The following is a 25,162-nucleotide window of genomic DNA, read 5'->3' as shown; positions in this document are numbered from 1 at the left end:
CACAAGAAAACTTGTGCAGGACTTGACTAAAATTGGCAGCCTGCTCAGTATTGTATAATTTAAAAAACAGTGCATAATCAAGGCTAGCTAGTAGCAGAGCCAGAGAAGGAAGTAGACTGTAAGGAAGTTAGTCTCGATATCTGGACAATCCCGTGTGCGTGTGTTACTGCAAGTAGAAGGGAGGGGGTTACTGTAGGAAGGCCATAAAAATCACCTTTGGAGGATTCAGTGTCATAGCAAGTCACATGCCAGACTGCATTTCTTATCACTTTTTTGTTTTTGCGTACGAACAGAAATATTCTTCTTGCAAACATTAACTTCCTGTCTCAGGGTTTCATAAGGATGCTGATTGATTGTTTTTCCACCATAGGAATTCTTCCATGGCTGAACTGTTGGTCTCACTTCACATGACAAGATGATTTGATATGAAAAATCGTCATTCATTGTTTACTACATCTGAGCAGGGTGTGTTATAAGGTCTAGGCAGAGACCAAAGAGACAAGAAAAACTATACTTGTGTGTCAAAGAATTCATTGTAGAAGAGGCAATGGTGTAAATAAGGCTTTGGTCTAGTACATGGAGCACAGACTTTTATCTCCTTTGCATGCACCAACTTCTAATATAACCCATTTTGCTGCCAGAGCTTTTTTTTTTTTTCTTTCTTTTTTTTATACTTTGGATAGCTAAGAGCTAAAAACTATTTTTTGCCATAGAGTCTCTCTGAGTCTCAGCCTCCTCTCAGCTCAGCGGTCGAAAGCCCCCCCCCCTCCCCACAGCGGAACGAACGGCCAGGCAGCACGGCTACGGCGGGCCGCCTCGGGCAGTAGGTGTAATTGCGGTAACGCCCCACAAGTAATGGGAACTGAGTTGCTATAAGGGGAAGAGTAATCTGTTTGATTACTCGTTACCCTCTAAAGCAGGCATGTCCAAAGTCCGGGTCCGCGGGCCAATCGCGGCCCGCAGTCTGGTTTTGAACGGCCCACTTGGTGTGCTGCAGGATCAGGGCTGTCAGATGAGCCGATCCCCGGCACTGTGAGAAGCTCCGTCGGCTTCAAAAGTGAAAGTAAAGTGCAGGGAAGTGTGCTGTGCTCTCTGCTTCCCCCTACAGTGCAGTACCCGGCGGAAAGGTACTGTACTGTGCTACAAGATAGATTCGTTTTAAAAGGGCTTTATTTATGTGTGTGTATATGTGTGTCTGTATGTGTGTGTGTGTGTGTCTGTATGTGCGTGTATGTCTGTATGTATATTCTTGTGTCTGTATATATGTGTGTGCATGTGTCTGTATGTGTGTGCATGTCTGTATGTATGTATATTCTTGTGTCTGTATGTATGTTATTTTTAATCCAGACCCCCCCCCCCCCCATTCTTGTACCATCAGCACTGCTTTTGTAGGGCTTGTGTGTGTGTGTGTGTGTGAGAGATAGCAGCCAGGACTGTTGCTCCTCTGAAAAGCAATCCATACACATATCGCTTTTCAGAGGCATTTGAAAGGTGTTAAAGAGGCATGTTGCCTCCTCACCACCTGTTTTAAGCCCGTAATTGCAGCATCACTATACCACACAATCCACACAGTTGCGGGGTAGTTGCAGTGCAAGCCCATTCACCCTGGGTATACCTCCAGCTGCAGGCACAGCATGTGTACACCCCCAGCTTCTCCCTCTGCAGCTAAAGGGGGAGAAATTGGGGGGGGGGGGGTAAAAACAGCTTAACCATGTGGTTTTACTGCCCCCCCCCAACAAGCATCTGTGTGGCTCCATGCTGCCTTTAGGGCAGCCCATTCATTTCAATGGGCTTCCCTACCCACTAAAATGCAGGGAAAGGAGTCCCTGAGCTTTTTTTTTTTTTTTTTTTGCACTGCACCAAAAGCACCCCATGTTTCTAATGTGTGGGGTACCCCCAAAGAGCAGAGCATTAGTCTGTGTTGGGAATGAGCGCGGCAAAGGCAAGTGAATTCTTGTAGGGCAGTGTATTAGTGCTCGAACGATCAAATTAGACCGAATTTTTTTGGTTCAAAGAATGTCAGGCAAAATGGTCGGCCCTCGCACATGTTCATTTCATCAAATCTGGCCCGCTTTGAAAAAAGTTTTGACACCCCTGCTCTGAAGTAACTGCGTTAAGTAACTCCGTTTATTTTAACTGAGTTACTTACATCACTGATAGCCAAGCTACTGGAAAAAAAAAAAGAAAAAAAAACTGATGGTGCTGCAATGGTGAATAGAGAAGGGGTGAAACATGGAGAATGGTAAGGGACAAGCATAGGAGGGTAAGAAGGCTAGTGAAGTAGGAGGAAATGGGGGGGGGGGGGGGGGTAGTGAGGAACTGGCCAGGGATTGCTATATCGAGCAACTTGATCGCTCTCTCTTGTCTTTGATGGACAACAAGATTGAGATCTTGGTAGTAATTTTGCCAAGGAGAGCATATTTTGAGGAATTTCATATGCATATGATTTCAATATGGAGGTGAGCTTCTTGTGGACCATAATGCCCATTATCTGCTGTTTCACTTCCATGAAATTCAAAGTTGGTTGGTGCCACGCTCTTCCTATAGTTTGGTGAGTGGCTAGGTACATCAAGGAGATCAATTTCCTGTCAACTCTTAAGGTTAGAAATAGGCCTATGAAGCAATGCCTCCCAGGGGTTGCAAAGTAAATTGGTATTAGGGACAGAACAAATTAAGTTATATACCCATATCCAAGCGGTTGGACCTATGGACACTGCCACCAGATGTGGTGGGTGATACCCTAGGTATTACATTCATGGAAGCAAAAAGGCGAAGCTGAAGGTGTGAATTTAGCTACTCGTTCTAGGGTCATACACCATCTAAACATTACTTTATGGGCATTCGACAGCGCTAGTTTGTTTGTGGAGCTTGTGGCGGCAGCAGCATGCAACCAGATTTTGTTCCATTCAGAAATGTTGAGCTTCTCCCCCAGGTCATGCCCCCAGTTGAGAACATATTATGGTTTATGGTCTTGTGGGGAGGAGAATAGGGCTGAGTATAAAAGGGGCGATCAGGCTACTAGAATTTTTGCACCTTTTTTTGAATGGAATTGACCAGGTTGGATCAATTGAAATATTTTTTCAAGGAGAGTGCGAAGTAAGTGAGTTATTTGAAGGAGTCAGATTGTATTCTGTATGAGGTTTCCATTGATCGTGAAGGTATAAAAATGATTAGCCTCCATTAGAAAGCATAAGATCGTGGTCCAGCTCCTGCACACAGTCTAGAGCTTGGCTGTGTACCTTTGTATAGGCAGACAGTACCTGAGCTGTAGGCAGTTTGAATGAACCACAAGCATGCTGATCCGCATACTTGCAGTTCATTGTTACTACAAATATGTCTGCCGAAGTTGCGACCGGCAGTTGTACTGTTTTATTCAGATTTATGTAAATGAATGACGTGGCTGTGTGGGCAGAGCCTCATATAACCACGCCATTTTCAAAAGAGGGTTGCCCTTGTGGTGGGAGGCAGGTGCATAGGAGCATGTTACAAGGCCTCTTTTAGAGATTTAAGGAATCCTTTACATAGGAGTGTGTATGCCAGTTGATGGATGATAGTCCTATAGCATCTAATTTTGGGTACATTCCTCCAAATCCCCCCCCTCCCCAGATATAGAGATGAGTGCCCGCCATTTTATTTATAAATTTTTTTTTTTTTCATTGTTCACTAAACTTTTTCTATCACAAGGTGGCTGACAAGTCCGCATATGTATTACCTTTGGGAATTTTTTCTCTTTTAATGCCCTCTCCTACCCTCTAACCCAGCAGATCAGACAAAAATTGTAAGCGATCAGGTGGCTATACAGAGGCCCAAATCACTTCTACATCATAGGAGATGTCTGTATAATTTTAACATGACCCTTTTTCAAGGCCATGATGTGCGGGGCATGTCACTGGCAACAAAAGGTTTAAAACACATTACTGTACAATCTGAGAAAAGAATAGGGAATTGTTGGCTTTTTATATGTAGTCATTCCAAGAAAAGGCTTAAAGGTCTTCTTTTCTATTTGAAAAAAAAAAAAAAACTATAATGGTTTGGGGGAATTTTTTGTAGATTCTATTAAGTTTCATTATTAGATTTTATTTATTTTTGCTATTTTTTTTATTTTTTTAAAACTACCATGTGTACATATCTATACAGTAGTGTTTAGGCTTCAAGACCTGGAATATGCCTTGGAGTCTGTGTGTGTGTGTGTTTTTTTTTTTTTTTTTCTAAACGTCAAACAACTCACTCCAGAATCCAAAGACTGTTTGCTTTATTTATACAGTATATTACGTTATCCTCTAACAATGTATGTAAAACTGATAACTAGTGACTGTACCTGTTTGAAAGTAAAGTCACGTCTGTTGGGACATTGATTTTGGCCCTGAGGTCACATAATCAGAGGTTTATTGCTGTTTACATATGATTTTCAAGGTGATAGATGAACATTGACTGCAACAATAGTTCTGTAATACACGCATGACAAATAATTATGGGAAACTACCTTTTCTAGTATTTCTAAAGCTGTGAAATTCCCTCTAACTGTCATGTCACAACATGATTTTATTCCTCTGTTTGCATAATATGGACAGTAGATCATTTGTTATGTAACTATTTTATTTGGTGTTTTTTTGTTTTTTTTTCCAGTTAAAAAAACTAGCCACATTGCAAATGCTTTTTGTGCCATATGTTTAAATAAAGTGGATAGCCTATTTTAATAATGTCCCAGTTCTTGTGTGTCAAGTTAGATATGTTCTTCAGTTTTAGGTTACTACAGACATACAGTAATTGATCTTTAGACAATGCAACCAACATTACCTGGATTGGGTGACACCATAACTGTGGGTACCCACTGTTGACTTGAAATGCTCAGTTTAACAATTTTGTGAAGGCGACAAAGTTGCGTTTTAAAATTTTGAGCTGATTTGCTGTATCCCCACAGTGTTTCTCTTCACCTCATTAGCATAAATATAAAATTTGCTTTGATCTGTAGATCAAGAGTCACCTTTAAATGCTTTAATGGTAGATGTCCATGATTGCCACTACTCCTCCTTCTGTAAAGTTGAGTAATTTAATTTATTGGTATCCAAAACCTATGACAAACATGTTTCATTCTCTTACTTGGACCTTTCTTAAACCAGTATTTAAAACCCAAAAATGTAATGTATTGCAGTTTACCAATCATCATTTATATGCAGTGGATGCATTTGTTTTCCTTTCTTAGGCTTTGTTTTTTTGGGGTTCACCTTCTGTATTTGAGTGCTTACACTCTGGATGAAGGAGCAACAGAACTTTTTGGATCGCAACATTGTCAGTCTGGAGAGAGGGGAGAAGCCAGAATCCAGCTAATACTTAATAAGCAGTTACAGCAACAGTTTTATTTTCCTTTTGGGATACATTTGTTACATACTGTAAATAAAAGCTGATCATTGTAAGCATCTCTGCCATTGTTAAATGGTTATAAATATTCTATCTGCAGGACCGCTTATTCTGTTGAAAAGCAGACTTATTGGCAGGATCACAAGGTGCAAAAAATAAAATAAAAAAAATAAAACTAATGTAGTCCTCACATCTAAAGCCTGGTACACATATTAAAGCAGAACTTCACCCAAAAGGAGAATTCCGCTCTTCCTCCTCCTTTACATTGGACGCTTTTGGGGGGGGGGGGAGCAGGTACCCGCTCCCCCACTTCCAGTCTGATCGCACTGGAGATATGAGCAGGAGTTCTGCACCTTCTTTACCCACAGCCTTTTGGGACACATCACAGGTCCTGGAAGACGGCATGACCATTCATAATGCATGCACAGTTGAAAGTCATCTATAAAGCTGCAAGGCTTCACTGCCGGTTTCCCTTAGTCAAGATGTCGGCACCTGGAGCCAAAGACGATTGAAAAGTTGGCTCGGGTGAGGACAACGCTGGATCCATGGGCGGGTAAGTGTTTTTTTATATTTAAAGTTGGCAACTACAGTATTTGTAGCTGCTGAATGTTTTCATTTTACATTTTATTTTTTATTTATTTTTTGTTCAATTCATAGGGCTGAATAAAAAAAAAAGCTGAGAGGTTGCCATACTAACTAAGCAATGTTAGTGTGGCGATCTTACACACTGTGCTATTGTGTTCTGAAAGGGGGACTGCCCTCCCACTAGAAGACTGATCAGCACTGGCAGCCAATGGCCTGTTGACTGGTTTTCCAGCATGCTCATTTGACAGAAGCCAGGCGTGAGACTGGCTTCTGTCGGACAGGCAGATGTACATATTGTCATCTGGTTCCTGCTGAACCGACTGATATTCAGATCATGTGTATCCAGCTTAAAGTGATTCTGTAGATGTTGTTATATAGAGGTGTGTGTGCGTGTATATGTGTATGTAGGGTTAGCTTAGGTTTTAAAAATTCTCAAGCTTTGAACATCTCACGGAACAATGTTTAATCCAACATCCGAAAATGGAAAGGGTATGGCCCAACTGCAAACCTACCAGGACATGGCCATCCACCTAAACTGACAACTTGGGTAAGGAGAGCATTAATCAGAGAAGCAGCCATGGTAACTCTGGAGGAGCTGCACAGATCCATAGCTCAGGTGGGAGAATCTGTCCACAGGGCAACAATTAGTTGTGCCCTCCACAAATCTGCCTTTATGGAAGAGTGTCAGGAAAAAAAGCCATAAGACATTCTGTTTGCAGTTTGCGAGAAGCCATGTGAGGGACACGGCAAACATGGGAAAGAAGGTGCTCTGGTCAGATGAGACCAACATTTTTACTTTTTGGCCTAAAAGGAAAAAGCTATGTGTGGCAGAAAATTAACACGGCACATCACCCTGAGTGCATCGTCTCCACCGTGAAACATGGTGGTGGCAGCATCATGTTGTGGGGATGCTTTTCTTCAGCAGGGACAGGGAAGCTAGACCGAGACAATGGGAAGATGGATGGAGCCAAATACATGGCAATCTTAGAAGAAAACCTGATAGTCCACAAAATACTTGAGACTGGGGCAGAGGTTCACCTTCCAGCAGGACAGCAATGTCCAGACCTAAATCCAATTGAGAATCTATGGCAAGACTTGAAAATTGCCATTCAGCCACTCTCCAGTCTGACAGAGCTTGAGCTATTTTGCAAAGAAGAATGGACAAAAATGTTTCTCAACTGGGGGTCCATGGAACCCTAGGGTTCCTCCAGGGGTTCCTTGAGCAATGAGCAGTTTCTGCCTCTCAGATAAGTTCCCACTGACACCATTGATCTTTTTAGATATCTGTAAGGGGGTAATTCTTCCCAATGACCAAAAATTGTAAAGAGCATTCTGACCATCACGTTAATGTATCATGAGTTGTAGATATAGTCATTATTAGCAGGGGTTCCTTGAGACTGGAAAGTTATTTCAGGTGTTCCTCCATGTTGTAAAGGTTGAGAGAGGCTGCTCTAGATGTGCAAAGCTGGTAGAGACATCCCCAAAAAGACTTGCAGCTGTAACTGCAGTGAAAGGTAGTTCTACAAAGTATTTTATTTGTAAAACATTTTGAAAACCATTTTATCATTTTCCTTCGACTTCACAATTATGTGCCACTTTGTGTTGGGCTATCATCACATAAAATTCCAATAAAATACGTTTTTGTTTTTTTGGTTGTAACATGGCAAAATGTGGAAAATTTCAAGGGGTATGAACTGTGTGTGTGTGTGTGTGTGTGTGTGTGTGTGTGTGTGTGTGTGTGTGTGTAAACATGCTATATACCTACTCTGTGCAAAAGTTTTGTACAGAGCAGCCCCAATCCTCTTCTTTTTGGGTCCCCTGCCGACCAACTGGCTCCTCTTCACCCCCCCCCCCCCCCCCCCTCCGAGTAAATCTGGTAAATTGATTGACATGGTTATAATGTGTATCATTTAGTGGTAGCAGCGCTCGTATTCCGTTAGTTGCCAGTGTTTTGACAGATTTTATACATTTTGGTTTTCTTTGGTCTCAAAACTACACATGTATGTGTGGGTTTTTTTGTTTTGTTTTTTCCTCCCAGCTCCAGGAGCAGTTAAATCGTGTTATGAATGTGAACGAAGATCTCCGCCGTAAAGTGTCCGTGGTGAACTCCCAGCTGAAGAGCTCCCTGCAGAGGAAAACTGAATTGGAGGGCTTACTACAAGAAAAACAGAAAGCAGTAGACTCCCTGACTCATAAACTCTTTACGTCCCAAGCCGTTCCTGATAAAAACATGGTATGTGCGGCTGCTGCTTAAAGTTCAAGTTTTCCAGGCGTTTTCCAATATTGGCACTGAAACGTATACATGATATTCAGAAGATTAAATGTCATCTGAGTCACTCTGTGGGTGTGTATGTATAGGGGGACTTTATGCTGGCTTAATTTGATTAAAAAAATTTAATTTATATACTCTACTTTTCAAATTGTAAGAAGATTCACCTTGCTTGTGGGAATAGCATAGCATCCACTCAAATTTATGAACAGTAGATATATCACAAAATATAGCAACATTTTATACAGATTTATTTAATACAGCAAGCAGCCAATCAAAAACAATATTTCAATTTTTTGAGTGCAGTGAACTGAACCCAGATTGGTTGCTGTTGGTTCATGGTATTCTGTCATAGGCTTCCAACTGTTTTGAGCTCTGAAGGCTGCTAGGAACAAATATGAATTATGCTTGAGCACCCATGACTCAAGACTCAAAGGTGCCATCCTAACCCCAATAAAGTGAATACTCGGTTAATTTTAAAATGCAAAGAATTTTATTAACTTACGAAAATTCCTTTAGACATGTCTATCAATAAAAAACATTAAATGCGGTTACATATTGCATGTAGGAGGTTTCCTTAGAAAGGCGCTCTTGCTGCTAAGCCATAGCCCATTAGTATACATGTAGAAAACGATTTTCAATGTACATATAGTAAAGTATAACTGTATTTAAACCAGACTTCAGAAAATTACTAGGCGCCAGATTCTACATGTTTCGCTGTTAACTGGCTTCCTCAGGAGACCCCATTTAAATTGGGAAATTGCAATTTTTTACAAAATACCGTATTTATCGGCGTATAACACGCACCCCAAGTTTAGGAGGGAATTTTAAGGAAAAAAACTTTTAGGAGGGAAATTTAAGGGGAAAAAACCTTACATTTAAATCCCCATCAATGCAGCCTTATCAGTGTCCATCTGAAGCCTTGTCATTGTCATTTGCAGCCTGTCCTCATTGCAGCCTTGTCATGCAGCCTGTCCTGTGTATCTCAGCGGCGCCTGGTAGTTCTCGGCCGTTCTCGGTGGCTTTTGGCCGCCTTCGGCCGTACTCGGTGGCTTTCAGCCGCTCTCGGCCCTTCTCGGTGGTTTTTGGCCGAAATCCGCCGAGAAGGGCCGAAGGCGGCTGAAAGCCGCCCAGAAATCACGGAGGATCGGCGTATAACACGCACCCGCGATTTTCCCCTGATTTTAAGGGGGGAAAAGTGCGGGTTATAAGCCGATAAATACGGTATACAGACCTACATGAATATTTATAATATAAAACATTAGCATTAAAGTAATTGTAGCGGAGTACTCCTACAATCAAGATCTGGTGAAGCTGTATCCATATAGGAAAGATTCCCCAGGTAGTCTCAGAGCATGGAATGGGCACGTAGTAACGGATAGTAGGAACTTCTGAAGGACAATGCGAACCTGATGATTTTTATAATAGATCATATTAAACATGACACATATAAGGGTTACCAACATATATACAAAAAAGGGCAAAAACGGCCATAAAAGAGGGTAACACAATTAAATATAGCTGAACAGCCAGAGGGATATTTACTCGCACTGTTTTATTAGATGGTATACAAGAGTATCTTCAGAAGTAATCCATCCACATATGAAGGCCAAACCCAAACAGCACAGAGTATACTGTCAAAGGGAGAAAAAAAAGCGTATATACCACTGAGGAGCTGCCGCAATCAAAAAAGCCTTTAAGAAAAGAGGAAGAAAAGGTGCCTATGCTAGTGGGAGAGGATCAATGTGTTAGCCGGTCCAACAATGTGCCTCTACAACCCCCTCATACAGCTGCTCTTGTGCCAAACACATCATTTCTTTACAGTGGGAAGACAAAAAGATAGCCACCCGCTGTTGGGCTCCTCCCCATGTCCGCCATGCCAACATGCGGTGTCAGGAAGTGAGTGGGTATTTATCCTGGCATGTGCGGGCAAACTAACTTTAGCACATGTGTGGAAATGGCGGAGCGGGACTCATAAACCCTGCGACCGATCTTTTGGGACAGACCAGCAGTATACCAAAAGTGACGCACAAGTGTACAATCATCATAGTTTCATAGTTAGTAAGGTTGAATAAAGACACCAGTCCATCCAGTTCAACCTGAGTGAGTGTCTACAATTGTCCCTATCCCTGTACATTGCACACTCTCATTGGTCCCTACCCTCAAGGAGCCCCCAATTCTAGGTCCCCATTCATATACTAGGGCTGATTTTGGACAGAAGCCAATTAACCTACCTGCATGTCTTTGGAGTGTGGGAGGAAACCGGAGTACCCGGAGGAAACCCACGCAGGCACAGGGAGAACATGCAAACTCCAGGCAGGTAGTGTCGTGGTTGGGATTTGAACCAGTGACCCCTCTTACTGCTAGGTGAGAGTGCTAACCACTTCGCCACTGTGCCGCCCCTCTCCTTTAGCTCATCAGTGCTAAAGGAGAGGGGGCCATGGCACATGTGATTGCACATGTGTGTCCCTTTCGGTATCCTACCAGTCCATCCTGAAAGTTCCACACATGCACAAAAGTCCGTTTGGCCATACATGCTCAGATACATCCCCAACCTTTTCCTGCCCAACAGTGGGTGGCCATATTTTTGTGTTCCCTTTTTATAGCGGAATTATGTGTTTGGCACATAAACAGCTGCATGAGGGGGTTGTGGAGGCATGCTGTTGAACTGGCTAACGTATTTTGAAATATTGCAAGGTGAGTTATTGAAACTCTCCCACCAGCATAGGCATCTCCTCTTCCTTCGTGGTTTTTTTTATTTTTTTTATTTTATTTTTTTTAAATATGTGGCGATATATACTCCTTCCCATTTATTTATTTATTGTATACTGTGCTACTTGGCTTTTGGCCTTCGTGGGTGGATGGTTTACTTATAAATTATACAAGAGATACTGCTGTTTAGCTATTTTTGTGGCTACTTTTATGGCTGTTGTATGTATGTTGGCAACCCTTATAGGGGTCATGTTTAATGTGATCCATTATAAATTGTTATGTTTGCATTGTTCTTCTGCAGTTCCTACTAACTGTTTTTATTACGTGCCCATTCCATGCTCCAAGACCACCTGAGGCATCTTTGCTTTGTGGATTCGGTGTCACCAGATCATGGTTATATGTATGTGAGTACTTGGCTAGGATTACATTTATGCTAATGTGTTAGATTATAAACATGTATGTATATTTTGTAAATAATTCCAACCTATTCCCTAATTTTATTAGGCTTCTTGAGAAAGGCAGTTAATGGAGAAACGCGTAGACTAATTTTCTGCAGTCTGGCCTAAATAAAGTTCTTATACTTTACTATATGTACTCTGAACATCATTTTCTATGTGTATACTTATAAGCTATGGCTTTGGCGCCTTTTGTTAAGGAACCTCCTACATGCAATATGTAACTGCATTGAAATGTTTTTTTTTTAAGAATATAGGTATATAGGAGTTTTCGTAAATGAATAAAATTTTATCCTTCCTTTTTTTTTTTTTTTTTTTTTTTTTTATTACCGAGTATATACTTGGGTTTAAAGGGGTTGTAAAGGTTAGTTTTTTATTTTCTAAATGGGTTCCTTTAAGCTAGTGCATTGTGGGTTCACTTATCTTTTCCTTCGATTTTCCTTCTAAATGTTTTTTTTTTCTTTGTCTGAATTTCTCACTTCCTGTTCCTCCTCAGTAAGCTGTTCTGGCTGACTAACCACCACTCGGATGATGGTGTGAAGTTTACTGAGGAGAAACAGGAAGTGAGAAAGTCAGACAAAGAAAAAAAACATTTAGAAGTGAAGTCAAAGGAAAAGGTAAGTGAACCAACAATGCACTAGCTTAAAGGAACCTATTTAGAAAATAAAAAAACTAACCTTTACAATCCCTTTAAGTATGGCATCCTTGTGTGTTTTTTTTTTTTTTTTTTTTTTGCTCTTCAAATAATGTGATTGCAACAGCCACCATTTTTTTTTTTTTTTTTTTTTTTCCCAGGGTCTCTGCTAAAAAAAAGTATTATGTTTGGGGGTTCTAAATAATTTTCTAGTTAAAACAAAAAAATACCGATATAGAATTTGGCCTGGGGGTTTAATCTTCTCCTCAAGCTCTGAAGATTGTGGGGAATGTGTGGTCCCAGAAATGGCTGTCCTTAGAGGGAACCTGTCTAATGCTTCTATCAGAGCTCTTTGAACTGCTTTGTTGAACAAGGCAGTGCAGCATTGTCTAACTGACTTGACCACATCTAACACTGGAAAGAAAAGGCATTTTGTGTATTTTATTTCTGGTTATGCTTTTAGAAGTATTTGTGAATCCCTCCATCAATTTTTGGAACTCATCCTCTCCAACCATTTTTTCAACACTTTATTTATAAAGCCAAAGCAGGATGATTTAGTATGACTCATTATACAGTAATTTAAGACTGTACAGATGTAAACAGTCACAATTCGTTGGCTGTTTTATAATATGGGTGTTGTGAACATGATTCATATTGTTAATAGTTTATATTGCCTTAGTGTTAAAATGGGTCACCAAGGAGAAATATGATGATCAAGTGCAGTTTATTGTCTTCTGCTAACAAGCTCTGGGAAAGCTACCTAACTCGTGCAAGAACCTCATTTTGTCTGAGTGTCTTTCTGTATTGCTCTTTATTTGTAACTCGTGCACTGCCAGCTTGTGACTCCTATTATTATCCCCATTTCAGAACACAGCTGACTGTAAGTCACAGGAAAATACTGTAAATGAGGAGCCTGCTCCAAGTCAGATGTGCTTCACCAAGGAAGACGTTAAGCAGATTGTCCAGGAGAGGAATGAGCTAAAAACGAACCTATTTCTTGTGAATGAAGAGTTAAAATATTATCAAAGGTGAATGTCAAATGCAGCCTTTTTATTACAATTTATACATTGACATTGCTGCAGCAGTCTATGCCAACCGAGCCATGTTGTGTGTTTTTTTTTTTTTTTTTTTTTTTTGTCTGTTTGAAGAAATTAAGCTGAATGCTTCAAATTGCCATAATGTAAATAAAACTGAGCTATTTTCTGCTATATAGTGTATGAGTTGGGAATTAGGGTTATATAAAAATATAAATGCTGTTGGGATAGAAATATAGGAAGCTGATATTGCTGACTTTTTTTAAATGTGCAGGTTCTGATACTGACCAAATTTTTTTTATGTTGCTTCTCTAATTGGTGTGTGACTGACCTAAAACAAATATCTGCCTGTCTGGAGTCCAAGTCTCTGATATGCACTTGCTTGTTCCAGGTGTTTGACTTAAAACGTAACCAGTGAAAACTGCAAGCAGGCAGCTCTTTGAGAAAGACACGCTATATCTCTTCTGCAATAACCATTCTATTGAATGTACACTGCAACTAAACCACTCAGCCAACTCCCCTATATGCACTCACTACTTTTTTTTTCTTTTTCCCTCGACCTAATTTTCTTCTCTTCTCCGCTATTGCGGTCCATATACTCCTCCTTCTCTTCTCTCCATTTTTTTTCTGGCTCCCCTCCAATTTCTCCCACATTTTAATAGATGCAAGATAGGCCAATAGGATAATAAGACCAAGTTTCCTGGTTTCATTCACTTCAGCACAACCAAGAAAACACATCACTGACAATATGGTAATCTTTTATGCTTTTACTATAAGTTACTATAAGGCAGAAGAGAGAGGCGCCTCTAAGTGCAGAATTAGTAGCTATTTATTTCCCCAAACAAGATTAAAAATACTTACAAAATCTGGCAAATTAAAAACCATGTAGTCATAATGCAAATAGTCCGGCGGGCAGATGGGTCCCCGGCATATAAAGACTCTCACAATTGTGTCCTGTGCTGTACCAAAAACATAGAGCTACCGGTAAGATAATGAATGGGTACACACACACAGTTCATGATGGACGGAGATCCCAGAAGTGATGTCAGCAGTGAGAGATGGGAACCAGTATGAACAGGATGTAGTCATCAGTATGGGACTTGTTTGGGAACATTAGTAAGTTCCCTTTTCAACCCTATGTATGCTAAAGCATTGCTATGCTATAGCTGTAAAAAATGCATTGCTTAACATAGCTATCATAGGCATACAGTGCCTTGAAAAAGTATTCATACTCCTTTGAACTTTTCCACATTTTGTCATGTTACAACCAAAAACGTAAATGTATTTTATGTGATAGACCAACAAAAAGTGGCACATAATTGTGAAGGGGAAGGAAAATGATAAATGGGTTTTCCAAATGTTTACAAATGAATATCTGAAAAGTGTAGCATGCGTTTTTTTTATTCGTCCTCCTTTACTCTAATACCACAAATTATAATCCAGTGGAACCAACTTCCTTCAGAAGTCACCTAATTAGTAAACAGAGTCGACCTGTGTGTAATTTAATCTCAGTATAAATACACCTGTTCTGTGAATCTCTCAGAAGTTTGTTAGAAATCCTTTTAGTGAACAAACCGCATCATGAAGTCCAAGGAAAACACCAGAAAGGTCAGTCATAAAGTTGTGGAGAAGTTTAAAGCAGGGTTGGGTTATAAGAAAATATCCCAAGCTTTGAACATCTCACAGAGCACTGTTCAATGCATCATATGAAAATGGAAAGAGTATGGCACAACTGCAAACCTAGCAAGACATGGCTGTCCATCTAAACTAACAGGCCAGGTAAACAGAGCATTAATCAGAGAAGCAGCCAAGAGGCCCATGGTAACTCTGAAGGAGCTGCAGAGATCCACAGCTCAGGTGGCAGAATCTGTCCACAGGACAACTGTTAGACCCCTTTCACACTGGGGCCGCCCGTGCATTAGCGGTAAAGCGGCGCTTTACTGCTGTTTAAGCTGTGATTTTTGTCCTCTAGTGGGATGCTTTTAACCCCCCAATAATGGCTGAAAAAGGGGTTAAAAACGCCCATGTTTCAGCAATTCCAGAGCACTTTTCAGGCGCTTCAGAATTGCTGCCCATTCATTGCAATTGGCAGGGGTGTTTTGGGGACGCTGTATATAGCACTCCCAAACCAGTCCAAAGATGCTGCCTGCAGGACTTTTTCTAATGTCCTGCAAGCGCACCGCTCCAGTGTGAAAGCACTCAGGCTTTCACATTTCGGGTGGCATTGGAGACAGTTTTCGAGTGCTTTACAGGTGCAATTTCTAACGCTAAAATGCCTGAAAATTGCCTCCGTGTGAACAGGGCAGCCATCAGAAATTTTTGGGCCCCTTACACAGCTTTAGGCCTAGGCCCCCCGGGGCCCAAACTCCAACATTCCCCAGGGCCTGCCCACTGGTAGCCCACTTCAGGCGTGGAAGATTTTACCCCCTTCCTGACCAGAGCACTTTTTACAATTTGGCTCTGCGTTGCTCTAATAGACAATTGCGTGGTCATGCAACACTCTACCCAAACAAAATTTGTGTCCTTTTTTTCCCACAAATAGAGCTTTCTTTTATGGTATTTGGTTATCTCTGGGGGTTTTATTTTTTGTGTTATAAACAAAAATAAATGAAGAAATCCGTTTAGGCCAATATATATTCTTCTACATATTTTATATCTACATCATATCTACATACACCCAAATATTCCTCTCCGCTCTTCTCAAGACCTCCTACTCTCAAGCTCTCTCATCTCCTCCTCCCATGCTTGTCTCCAGGATTTCTCCAGAGCCTTTCCCATCCTGTGGAACTCGCTACCTCCAATGGTCCGGCTAGCCCCTATTCTTGATACCTTCAGGCGATCCCTGAAAACTCATCTCTTTAGGAAAGCCTATCACATCTCCAACTAATCTCATACCACTCCCATCAGCTCATTCCCCACAGCTAAATCCTTTTGTACCACCTGCCACACCCTATTAGATTATAACAATGTTTTAACTTTGGTTATCCAGTTACCCCATTCAGAATTACTGTATAGTGTTTCATCATGTGAGCTCAAGTTCACGGGAACTAAAAAAATAAGTTACTAAAAAAATACTATAAATACTAAAAAAATAAGTTAGCAATGGCACTTCCTATATTTCTTCTATATTTTCAATTCCTCACAAAACCCTTAATGACAACTTTAGAAGAATTATGAACATGCATTTTTCTCATCTATTTCAAAGGGAGTTGCTGAATGATGAGAGGATCCCAACACTCCTATTATGTGGCATGAAGTCTGCCATAAGGAAACAAAGAAGAAAGATTAAAGCCAAAATGTTGGGAATAGTGGAATCTCCAACCAGCAGGTATGTCTTAGTCTTTGTAAAAAAAAGGCAAAGTCGGGGAAAAAAACTGTACCCGCCTTTCTCCCTTGTATACAAACTTTTAGTGACCTTTTTATTAAAGTGTTAGGCCTCTTGCACACGATACTCCTGTTTGAGCATCTACTTTTTCAGACTTTATTTATTTTTTAATGTATTTTCACGCATATGCGTTCGCACAATTTTCCGTGCATACGTATTAGCGATTAGCTTGTTTTCGCAGTGGCAAGGTCAATGGACAAATCTGTGAGAATTTCCACATAAACATGCGCAAATGCATGCAAATGTGTGTGAATGCGCGCATGAGGCATAAATTACTGATCAAAAATGCAGATTTTTCAAATAATAAAAAAAAAAAAAAAAAAAAAAAAAAATTCTGAAGAATAAGATTACGTGCCTGTCGGCACATTACAATTAATGGCCTGTGTTTTAACTCGGTAGAAAAATAAGCTATACTGAACTTTTTCAAGCTGCAGTGTTCAAGAGGCCTAAAGCCCCATACACACTATCAGATTTTCTGCTGATTTTTGTCTTCAGATTTACCAAAACCATGTAGTGCAAGGGCCTGCCTGATTGCATACAAATTGAAACTCCTATGGTTTGACCTCATATTATATTATATGGTTTTGGTAAATCTGAAGGAAAAAATCAGCAGAAAATCTGATAGTGTGTATGGGGCTTTCAATTGTTACTAAACCCAGAACAGTAAAATCGGTCTCTATATGCAGGAAAGCATGCTTGTTTTACTCACTGTGGAACATAAGTGGATAATCCTCTGCATTGTGTAAAAAGGCTGTTTTGATCCTGTCTTCTCTGATCCTCCCTTTTTACTCTCCCCAATCCCTCTGATAGTACAGAGCCTTGGAGACTCTCTGCACATGCTCAGTTTGGTGTGTATTACTAGTGGGTGGGTGTATGTGATCAGCACAGGGCAAATCCGCACTGTCCAGATAGAGGGTCAGGAATCTTGCAGCCTCACAGGACAGTCAGAGGAGAATTTAAACTCCTTCGCCTCCCAAGCTTCAACCAGACGCTGATAGAAGTCACAAAACTGCTATATACGGTTGATGAGAAAAGATATTTAGCAGTTTATATTTACTAAAATAACTACAGTTCCATGTTCTGTGTACTGTGGGAGATATAGTGAATTCAGAGTCCTGGGTTTAGTAACAATTTTTAATAATTTAAAGGTTTGGTTCACCTTTTCAGAAAACAATAATAAAGATGAACTAACACCCTATCTAGCGATGAGCTGTCAGTGCCCACGGTCGATGTAACGCTCCAGGGTTTTCAAACCCCCGCTATATCTCCCCCTTCTTCCTGTAGAATGGATCTGAGTACATTTTCTGTGCTAGTGTTGACCAATCAGAGTGACTCTGATCTGACCCATCTGCAGTAAGATGGGGGAGGGGGATAGGAAGAGCAGGGATTTCATTGGAACTACAGCGGCTGAGTGGGCACTGAAAGCACATCACCTACAGACGAAATTACAGCAGGGGACGGGGTGGGGAAGGTGGGTGTAGGCCTGTAGGGTGTTTTTGACCTTCTTTCATTTATTTATTTTTTTTCTTTTCTAAAAAAAGCAACCTTGTGCTTTTGAGTGGATGAATGCAGTGTGTATATCACACGGAGGGCTCCAGTTATTAAGCAGCAGTAATACATTACCATGGTCATGGTGCTAATTTAAAAAAGGACCTTTCAAAAAGCGTAGCACTGCTTTATAACGATGTTTAGCGCTTCATGACTCCAAAGAAACTGAGCAGAGGACAGAGCCCAATCACGTGAACTGTCCGTCATGTAACTGGCTTCTCCTTCTATCTTGGTATGTTCTCTGCAGCAGAGAGAACTTTGTGGAATACTACAGGCTCTGCACTGCCTGTTGCGTTTTACAAAGGAGTCCTAATATGCAGGTTTAGTTTGAAATAACCAATGCTCTGGGCTGACAACTGTCATGAACCCATCATGAAAGTGGGTAAACCCGTGAAAGCAGAAGTAATTAATGACTTGTATATGGCATTATTTTAAATTGATAGACTGCCTTTTTATTTAAAAGAAATTAAATAAAAGTACTTCTGGGCTGATGGTGATGGAAAAAGAGGGGGCAGCTTCAACTATTCAAAAGTGATCTGACTTCAACTAAAAATGATGTATATAAATAGTGCGCTAAACCCAAATATATAAATGTGTGTGTATATAGTACAATATATGATGCAATCTAAATGCAAATAAAATGTGTATAATAGTCCACATGCAAACATAATAAAATATATTCTTCGGTGAAGAGAAAACATAATTCATTTGTCTCCACAATCCGTAACACACACGCCTTTTTATTTAACCTCTTGAAACCGGCGCCACCCAGCTCATTAAGGGGCTTAGGATGCCGAGAGGTGGAGCCAGGTGTATGCTTATGTGACCACTGTGATTGGGTGTCACTGCGGTCATATGATCGGAAAGCTCCCCATCACAAGCAGCGTAACTCTGACGGGAGTGTGCAGAGCGAGCTCTCGTTTTTGCACTAATGCGTACAAATATGGGGCTGCTCTGTGCCATGCCCACCCTCTGAGAGGCCGCATATTTGCATGCGGCTGGCACCAAGAGGTTAAAGTGTATCTCAAGCCAAACCTTTTTTTGAATTGTCTCCAGAACAGGAATAGAGGGGAAATATCCCAATGGGTACAGTTGTTCCAGTGACCAGAGGATATCCAATGGGACACGGATGGCAAAAATGACAGGGGTTCTAACCATTTTCTACTGTATCCAATACAGGAAAACTTTTTTTTAAACTTTAGATACACTCTACTCTTGCTACAGATAACAGCCCCGCAAGCTAATCAGACGATCCCCTACCTATGCTAAACCGCATGGATGGAGGAATGTCCCCTGCCAGCTATTGTATTCTTATAGCCAATTCTGTGGCAGCTGTCAGGACATCTGAACAGTGACTGCATGTGATTGGCTGGCTGCAGTCACTATTTAGGCCATGAATTTTCCACCGGATTCAATTTTCAGATCAAATTTGCTGAGACGTGTGTATGGCTAGCTTTACTTTACAGTGCTACACAATGGTGGTTTAGTTGTACTCACTGTGATAAGGACCAGTAGAGCACATCTCCGCCAATTCATTAAAAACAACAAGCTCCCTGAATGGCTGATATATCTGCTGTTGTTGATCAGGAAGCAAATAGACTGTACAGAGAGCTCCCTCTAGTGTCCAAACTACACATCTCTACCTTTTTTTTTTTATTTTTATTTTTTTTTTTTTTTAATACAATAGCAAGCTTGTAAACGCACAAGTCATTTAAAGTGTAAGTAAACCCCCCTATCGTTTTCAGCCAAGGAAGCTGCCATCTTTGCCTCTGTTTAATATAAAACTACCATGATGCTGCACATCAGTCATGACACCAGCCATTGGATGGTTTAACAGTTTGATTGAGAGCACAACCAATGGGAGTGTTACATTTCCGGCATGCCCGGAAATGAAACTGTTTTATGGATGGGTTTCCGCTTTAAAGTGGTTGTTAACTTCAGACCTGATCTATGAACAAAGCATATTCCTTTTATAGCGTGTGCTTGTCTCAGTTAAGAGCATCAAGTGTAATTTCTGTCTGTTACTTCATTCCCCTGCTATCGGCATGAACATATAGGGTTTTTTAAATTCTGTTTTTATATGTGTGTATTTGTATTGAGTTTTATATGAACTGATGTGTAATATCTTTTGTGTATTCGTTTGTGTAATATTTTTAACCACAAGATGGCGCTATCTCCCGATGCAGCCTTGTTATTATAGTAGCCTGTATTTTGACCTTGTTCTTTGCATTTAATTGAAATGACATATGTTTATGTAGTGGATGATATATTGGACAAAGTGTTATTCATGTGTAAATTTTGTTTTTTGCCTCAGAACAGTAGGGGTTCTGAGGGTTAATTTATGTAGGTTAACTTTGACATCAGTTTGGCTGGGCTGTGGTAGAAGTTCTGCTTGGTCATGTGAACAGTGAGGTGCACATGACAAGCCAGAACCAGGCCTGGTTGGATGCTTTAGGTATCAGCCTTCTCGGAACCAATCAGTGGGTGTTCCAGGCCCCACTGAAGAGTCTGGGAAGGTGTACTTAAGATGTTGAGGTCACGTGTTCAAGAGAGGAGTTTGTGAGGCCAGCGTGATCTGTTCTGGTTTCCAAGAACGGGGTAGCCCCACGAGGGGTCTCGGTCACAGGGTGTTCGACATCCTGCAACATGCTTCTATGGGTTACCCCCAATAGACCCGACTGGTCTGGGGCAGGGTTCAGTCTGTTCCCGAGTCTCGAACCGGCTGGTCCGAGGCGAAGTAACGGCTTGGAGGGGTGTGCTCTCGGCTTGGAGGGGTACCACAGCTCGTGGAAATGACTGGGGGAGGACTCTTCGGAGGAGGGCCAACAAGTGGCATCCTGAGAAGTGCCTGGTTACTGAGTTGGGAAGGACATTGATGAATCCACTCTTTTTCCAGTACTATCAAGGAGACCGAGAACGTTCCAGGTACTGAGGAAAAAGGTTCCTGTTCACTATCAGTTATAACTTGTACACGTTCAAAGGATTTGACAAGTTCTGAATCAGCGTACTGATTGTCATGATCTCTGGCTAGAGATCTGTTCAGCCTTGAAGCACCCAGGTGCGAGTGGCTACTCTCTGGGTGTTATTAGAGACTTTGTTATGTCTGCAGTTCAAGGTGCCTGAGTTCTTCCCCCTTGCCCTCTGTTCCCATATGAGACTGTGATGTTGGATGTTATCCCTGCAAAATAAAACCTTTCAAAAGGACTTTATTGGTGTTGGGGTCCAAGTTGTTGGGTATCAACCCTGGGAACCCCTAGACGTGGATGAACAAGCCCAAGCGGAGGTAACCAGAAAGCCCAATAAGTCAAGGCCGCCCTACAAAGGGTTATGGCCGCTACATTTAGTATGTTTTAAATTATTGGATTGGGTTCCCTTTTATATAATGTGTATATGGGTAGTTGTTGCTATATACAATTTTTTTTTTTGTATGGTGTTTGAGAGACTCTATGTAATATGATGGAGGCTCCTGATTTACTTCCGGTATTTTGGGGTGAATTGGTCTAAACCATCCTGTATTTAAAGCCCAATGTTGCACGCTGGCCACGCCCCTGACGATGTAATTTGCTGATGAAATGCATAGGGAGGAGTTAAAGATATGCAATGTCATTGCGCATTGGGATGAGGTGGCCATTTTGCTGGTTGGTAAAAGCGGATGTGATCTACAGACATGCGTTTTTTTGATACCCAAGTGAGTGCATTACTTTTTAGACAATAAATTAAGTTTAAAATGCTACACTATGAGAAGTATTTTTTACTCTTTCTTATATTATTGGGGAGTTCCTGGAGGAGCTTATCTGGAGAATTAGGAGTGTGAATCATCTCTATGGGAGACTTTTCCAGGAGCGTCTTTGTACTGCATATTTGACCCTTCTTTGTGAAGGTCCGCGTCTGATGGTAAGAGGCAGTGTGATTAGGTGACGGTGGTGGTTTTTCCTTTTCCTTGGAGCACCCAACTTTGTTTGCACAACTGTTTCTGTGACTTTTATTTCAATAAGGATATCAGCATGAATTACTTCTGACAAGTTTTTCTGACACCAAGAGAAAAAGGTTAACACAGGAGGGAGCTCCAGCTGATTGACAGCCTCAGCTCTGTTCTGTGTCCGGTGTGAAAGGGGAGGCAGGGTGGGGGTGTGGGGCACTCCCCCCTCCCTCCCTCCAATCATTTCTCAGAGATGTCTTCACTGAACTATGCAAAGTGTAACTTCAGCTCTCTGCCCTCGTTTTCTGACAGCTCAGACAAGCTTTATAAATTCTGTATTTGAACGGCTATAGAGAAGGAAGAATGCAGATAGACAGGCACAACTTATGTGGGAGGACTTGTTGTATCCCTGTATATCACCTGTATATCACCTGATTGTCACTTCACTGGGTATATGTAAGGGTTTACAACCACTTTAAGGAGTTGCCTATGACACTGAATAGCTTTAATTATTGGTGCACAATGTGATATACTGCTTCCTTTTTCATTTTCTGTTTTATGTGCCACTTTGTAGTTTCAAGCCTTAAATTTAATCTTCTTCTTTTTTTTTTTTTGACAGTGATGAGGAAGATGGCTCATGGACCCGGACCCAAACCACAACCACTGACTGTGTGGATGGCAAGCCCCCTGAATCAAAAATCAAGAGTTTGTAAGTTACTTTTACATGAATAAGAATAACAATTTGTATTGACTACAAGAATATTTTTGGTATTCATTGAGTTGCGATAATTTCAGTGCATTAGATGTTGTCACTTTAACCGGTTCCTGACCAGCGCACGCCGATGTACATCGGCAGAATGGCACGGGCAGGCAAATGGGCGTACGTATACGTCCCTTTAAATTTGCCGCCCTGCCATGGCTCGCGTGGGCATACCCGCGATCGTCTCACGGGGCGGCTGAATGGAGAAATGCATTTCCCCGTTCTGCCTAGCAACTAGTGATGCTGATCTCTGCTCCATGTGATTGGAGCAGAGATCAGTGTTCACTAAATGAAAGCCCAGCCCCCCACAGTTAGTAACACACCACTAGGAACACTTAACCCCTACACTGCCACCCACTGGTTAACCCCTTCACTGCCAGTGTGTTTTACACAGGAATCACTGCATTTATATAGCAGTGATTGCTGTATAAATGACAATGGTCCCAAAAATGTGTCAAAAATGTCCGATGTGTCCGCCATAATGTCGCAGTCACAATAAAAATCGCTGATCGCTGCCATTACTAGTAAAAAAAAATTATTCATAAAAATGCCATAAAACTATCCCTATTTTGTAAACGCTATAACTTTTGCGCAAACCAATCAATCGCTTATTGCGATTTTTTTATTTTTTTTTATTTTTTTTTTTACCAAAAATATGTAGAATACGTATCGGCCTAAACTGAGGGGAAAACATTTTTTTTCATATATTTTTGGGGGATGTTTATTATAACAAAAAGTAAAAAATAATGCGTTTTTTTTTTTTCAAAATTGTCGCTTTTATCTTTGTTTATAGCACAAAAAATAAAAACCGCATGGGTGATCAAATACCACCAAAAGAAAGCTCTATTTGTGGGAAAAAAAGGACGTCAATTTTGTTTGGGAGCCACTTCACATGACCGCGCAATTGTCAGTTAAAGCGACGCAGTGCCGAATTACAAAAAGTGGTCTGGTCTTTGACCAGCAAAATGGTCCGGTCTGTAAGTGGTTAAAGCTGTGACTGCTTGAGGGGGCATTCATGAACGTATAAGTAAAGGGAAATATCTTCAATAGGAAGCAGATGGTTTAACAATGCTAAGAGAGCTTACAACCCTCTCTTACTCTATCCAAATTGGAGAAAGTTTTTACTTTTTTAGTTCTAAAGTGCCCTGATCAGCCGGACAGGTCACTGTGTCATGATTGATTCATTTGAGGTACAACCTAAACCAAAAAATATTTAGGATGGGTGGTAAAGCTTCCTTCCCCACAGCCTGGATGGTGACCAGCTCCTGCCTTTCACCTCCCAGCTTTTTAGTTTGCTGGTCCGAGCCAATCAATCTGAGTCTTCTCTCGCTCTCTCGCTCTCTTGCTCTTCTTTTTTTTTTTTTTTTTCTGGCATAAAAGTTATGTTAATTTTGAATCTGGCAACACTGAAAGATGTCTTTATGCCACTGAAATACTTTTGAAACGGAAGCGCGCAAAAACTGGCTAATTTTGCATTGTTTTATCAGGTTTGACATGTGGTATGGAAAGCAAACAACAGAACCAGGACCTTGGGAAATTATTAATTCCAAAGAAATCAACATAATCAAGAAAGAAGAATCAGATAATACATGAACCTGTACATACTCCATCTTGTATAAATGTATAATTACTGCTGGGATCTGTCCAGTGCCGATTGCTGACTACAAATTTTGTAAAGTGACTGACCATACAATCCTGTTTTATTCGACAAGAAAGGTGTCACTTTCTGTGTAAGCTGTACATTAATTTTCCCATAAGAGACTATTGCTATTTTTCTAACCTTCTTTTTTTTTTATTTTATTTGAAATGCATTTTTATAAAATATCCTATTATGTGATTTTAAAAAAGGTAAATGTATATACACAAATATTTTTGCAAATGTAGAGTCTATACAATATATACTTGGAGTCTAATATATATTTTTGTTTGGTAATGTCTATACACCAAAATTAAATATTTCAATGTGTTGTCTGGTTGTTTAGAATCTCTGATTTAGATTTCCAGGAAAATGAAAAATATCCTAGCTGTCTGGGAGCCCGAACAGCAAAATGCAGTGGTTTATGGTTGTGCCTCACAATCGGATTTCATTAGCAGGCGGTTCTGGAAGTTAAAGCTGTACTTGTGCTCTCTGCCATGGATGCCTCCTGTAGGAAAAATAAAGTGTAAAAAGCAAGCTGAAATTTTATCTGCATATATTTTGTCTTCCCCAGTTCCTCCCTGCCCCCCATACCCCCCCCCCCCCCCCCCCATCAGCATGTCAATTACATTTTTAAATAACTTTTCAATTACACATACATACTTTACATGGCTTTCAGGTAATATCACAGCACCCTGCCTTGGTACTCAGGGCACTCAGCCCTGATGCAAACAAGTGGGCTGGTTCTTGGGAGGAATTGTACAAATATCGAAATGCCTTGAGCGTATGTCTGGAAAATGTCTGCATTCTTAGGTATAGCCCACATGTAAAGCTGATCCTCCATAATTAAAAAATGCAATCCAACGA

The 25,162-nt window shown here is 40.8% G+C and overlaps 1 protein-coding gene across 1 annotated transcript in view; it reads left to right on the top strand.

Annotated features, from left to right (window-relative positions):
• RILP (Rab interacting lysosomal protein) overlaps nucleotides 1-24,839 on the top strand; it is an 89,412-nt gene extending 64,573 nt beyond the window's left edge. The window contains exons 4-8 of the mRNA XM_077480560.1: nucleotides 7,982-8,176; nucleotides 12,881-13,041; nucleotides 16,253-16,375; nucleotides 22,519-22,608; nucleotides 24,147-24,839. Coding sequence (XP_077336686.1) covers nucleotides 7,982-8,176; nucleotides 12,881-13,041; nucleotides 16,253-16,375; nucleotides 22,519-22,608; nucleotides 24,147-24,252 — 675 coding nt within the window. The 3' untranslated portion in view covers nucleotides 24,253-24,839. The remainder of the gene's footprint in view (nucleotides 1-7,981; nucleotides 8,177-12,880; nucleotides 13,042-16,252; nucleotides 16,376-22,518; nucleotides 22,609-24,146) is intronic.
• The last annotated feature ends 323 nt before the right edge of the window (nucleotides 24,840-25,162 follow it).

Source organism: Lithobates pipiens, unplaced genomic scaffold (genome assembly GCF_037356315.1).
Source record: "Lithobates pipiens isolate NorthernLeopardFrog02 unplaced genomic scaffold, aLitPip1_a1.2 Scaffold_16, whole genome shotgun sequence".
NCBI classification, from domain to species: domain Eukaryota; kingdom Metazoa; phylum Chordata; class Amphibia; order Anura; family Ranidae; genus Lithobates; species Lithobates pipiens.
The sequence above is the reverse complement of the archived record's forward strand: the minus strand, read 5'-3'. Positions and strand labels throughout refer to the sequence as shown.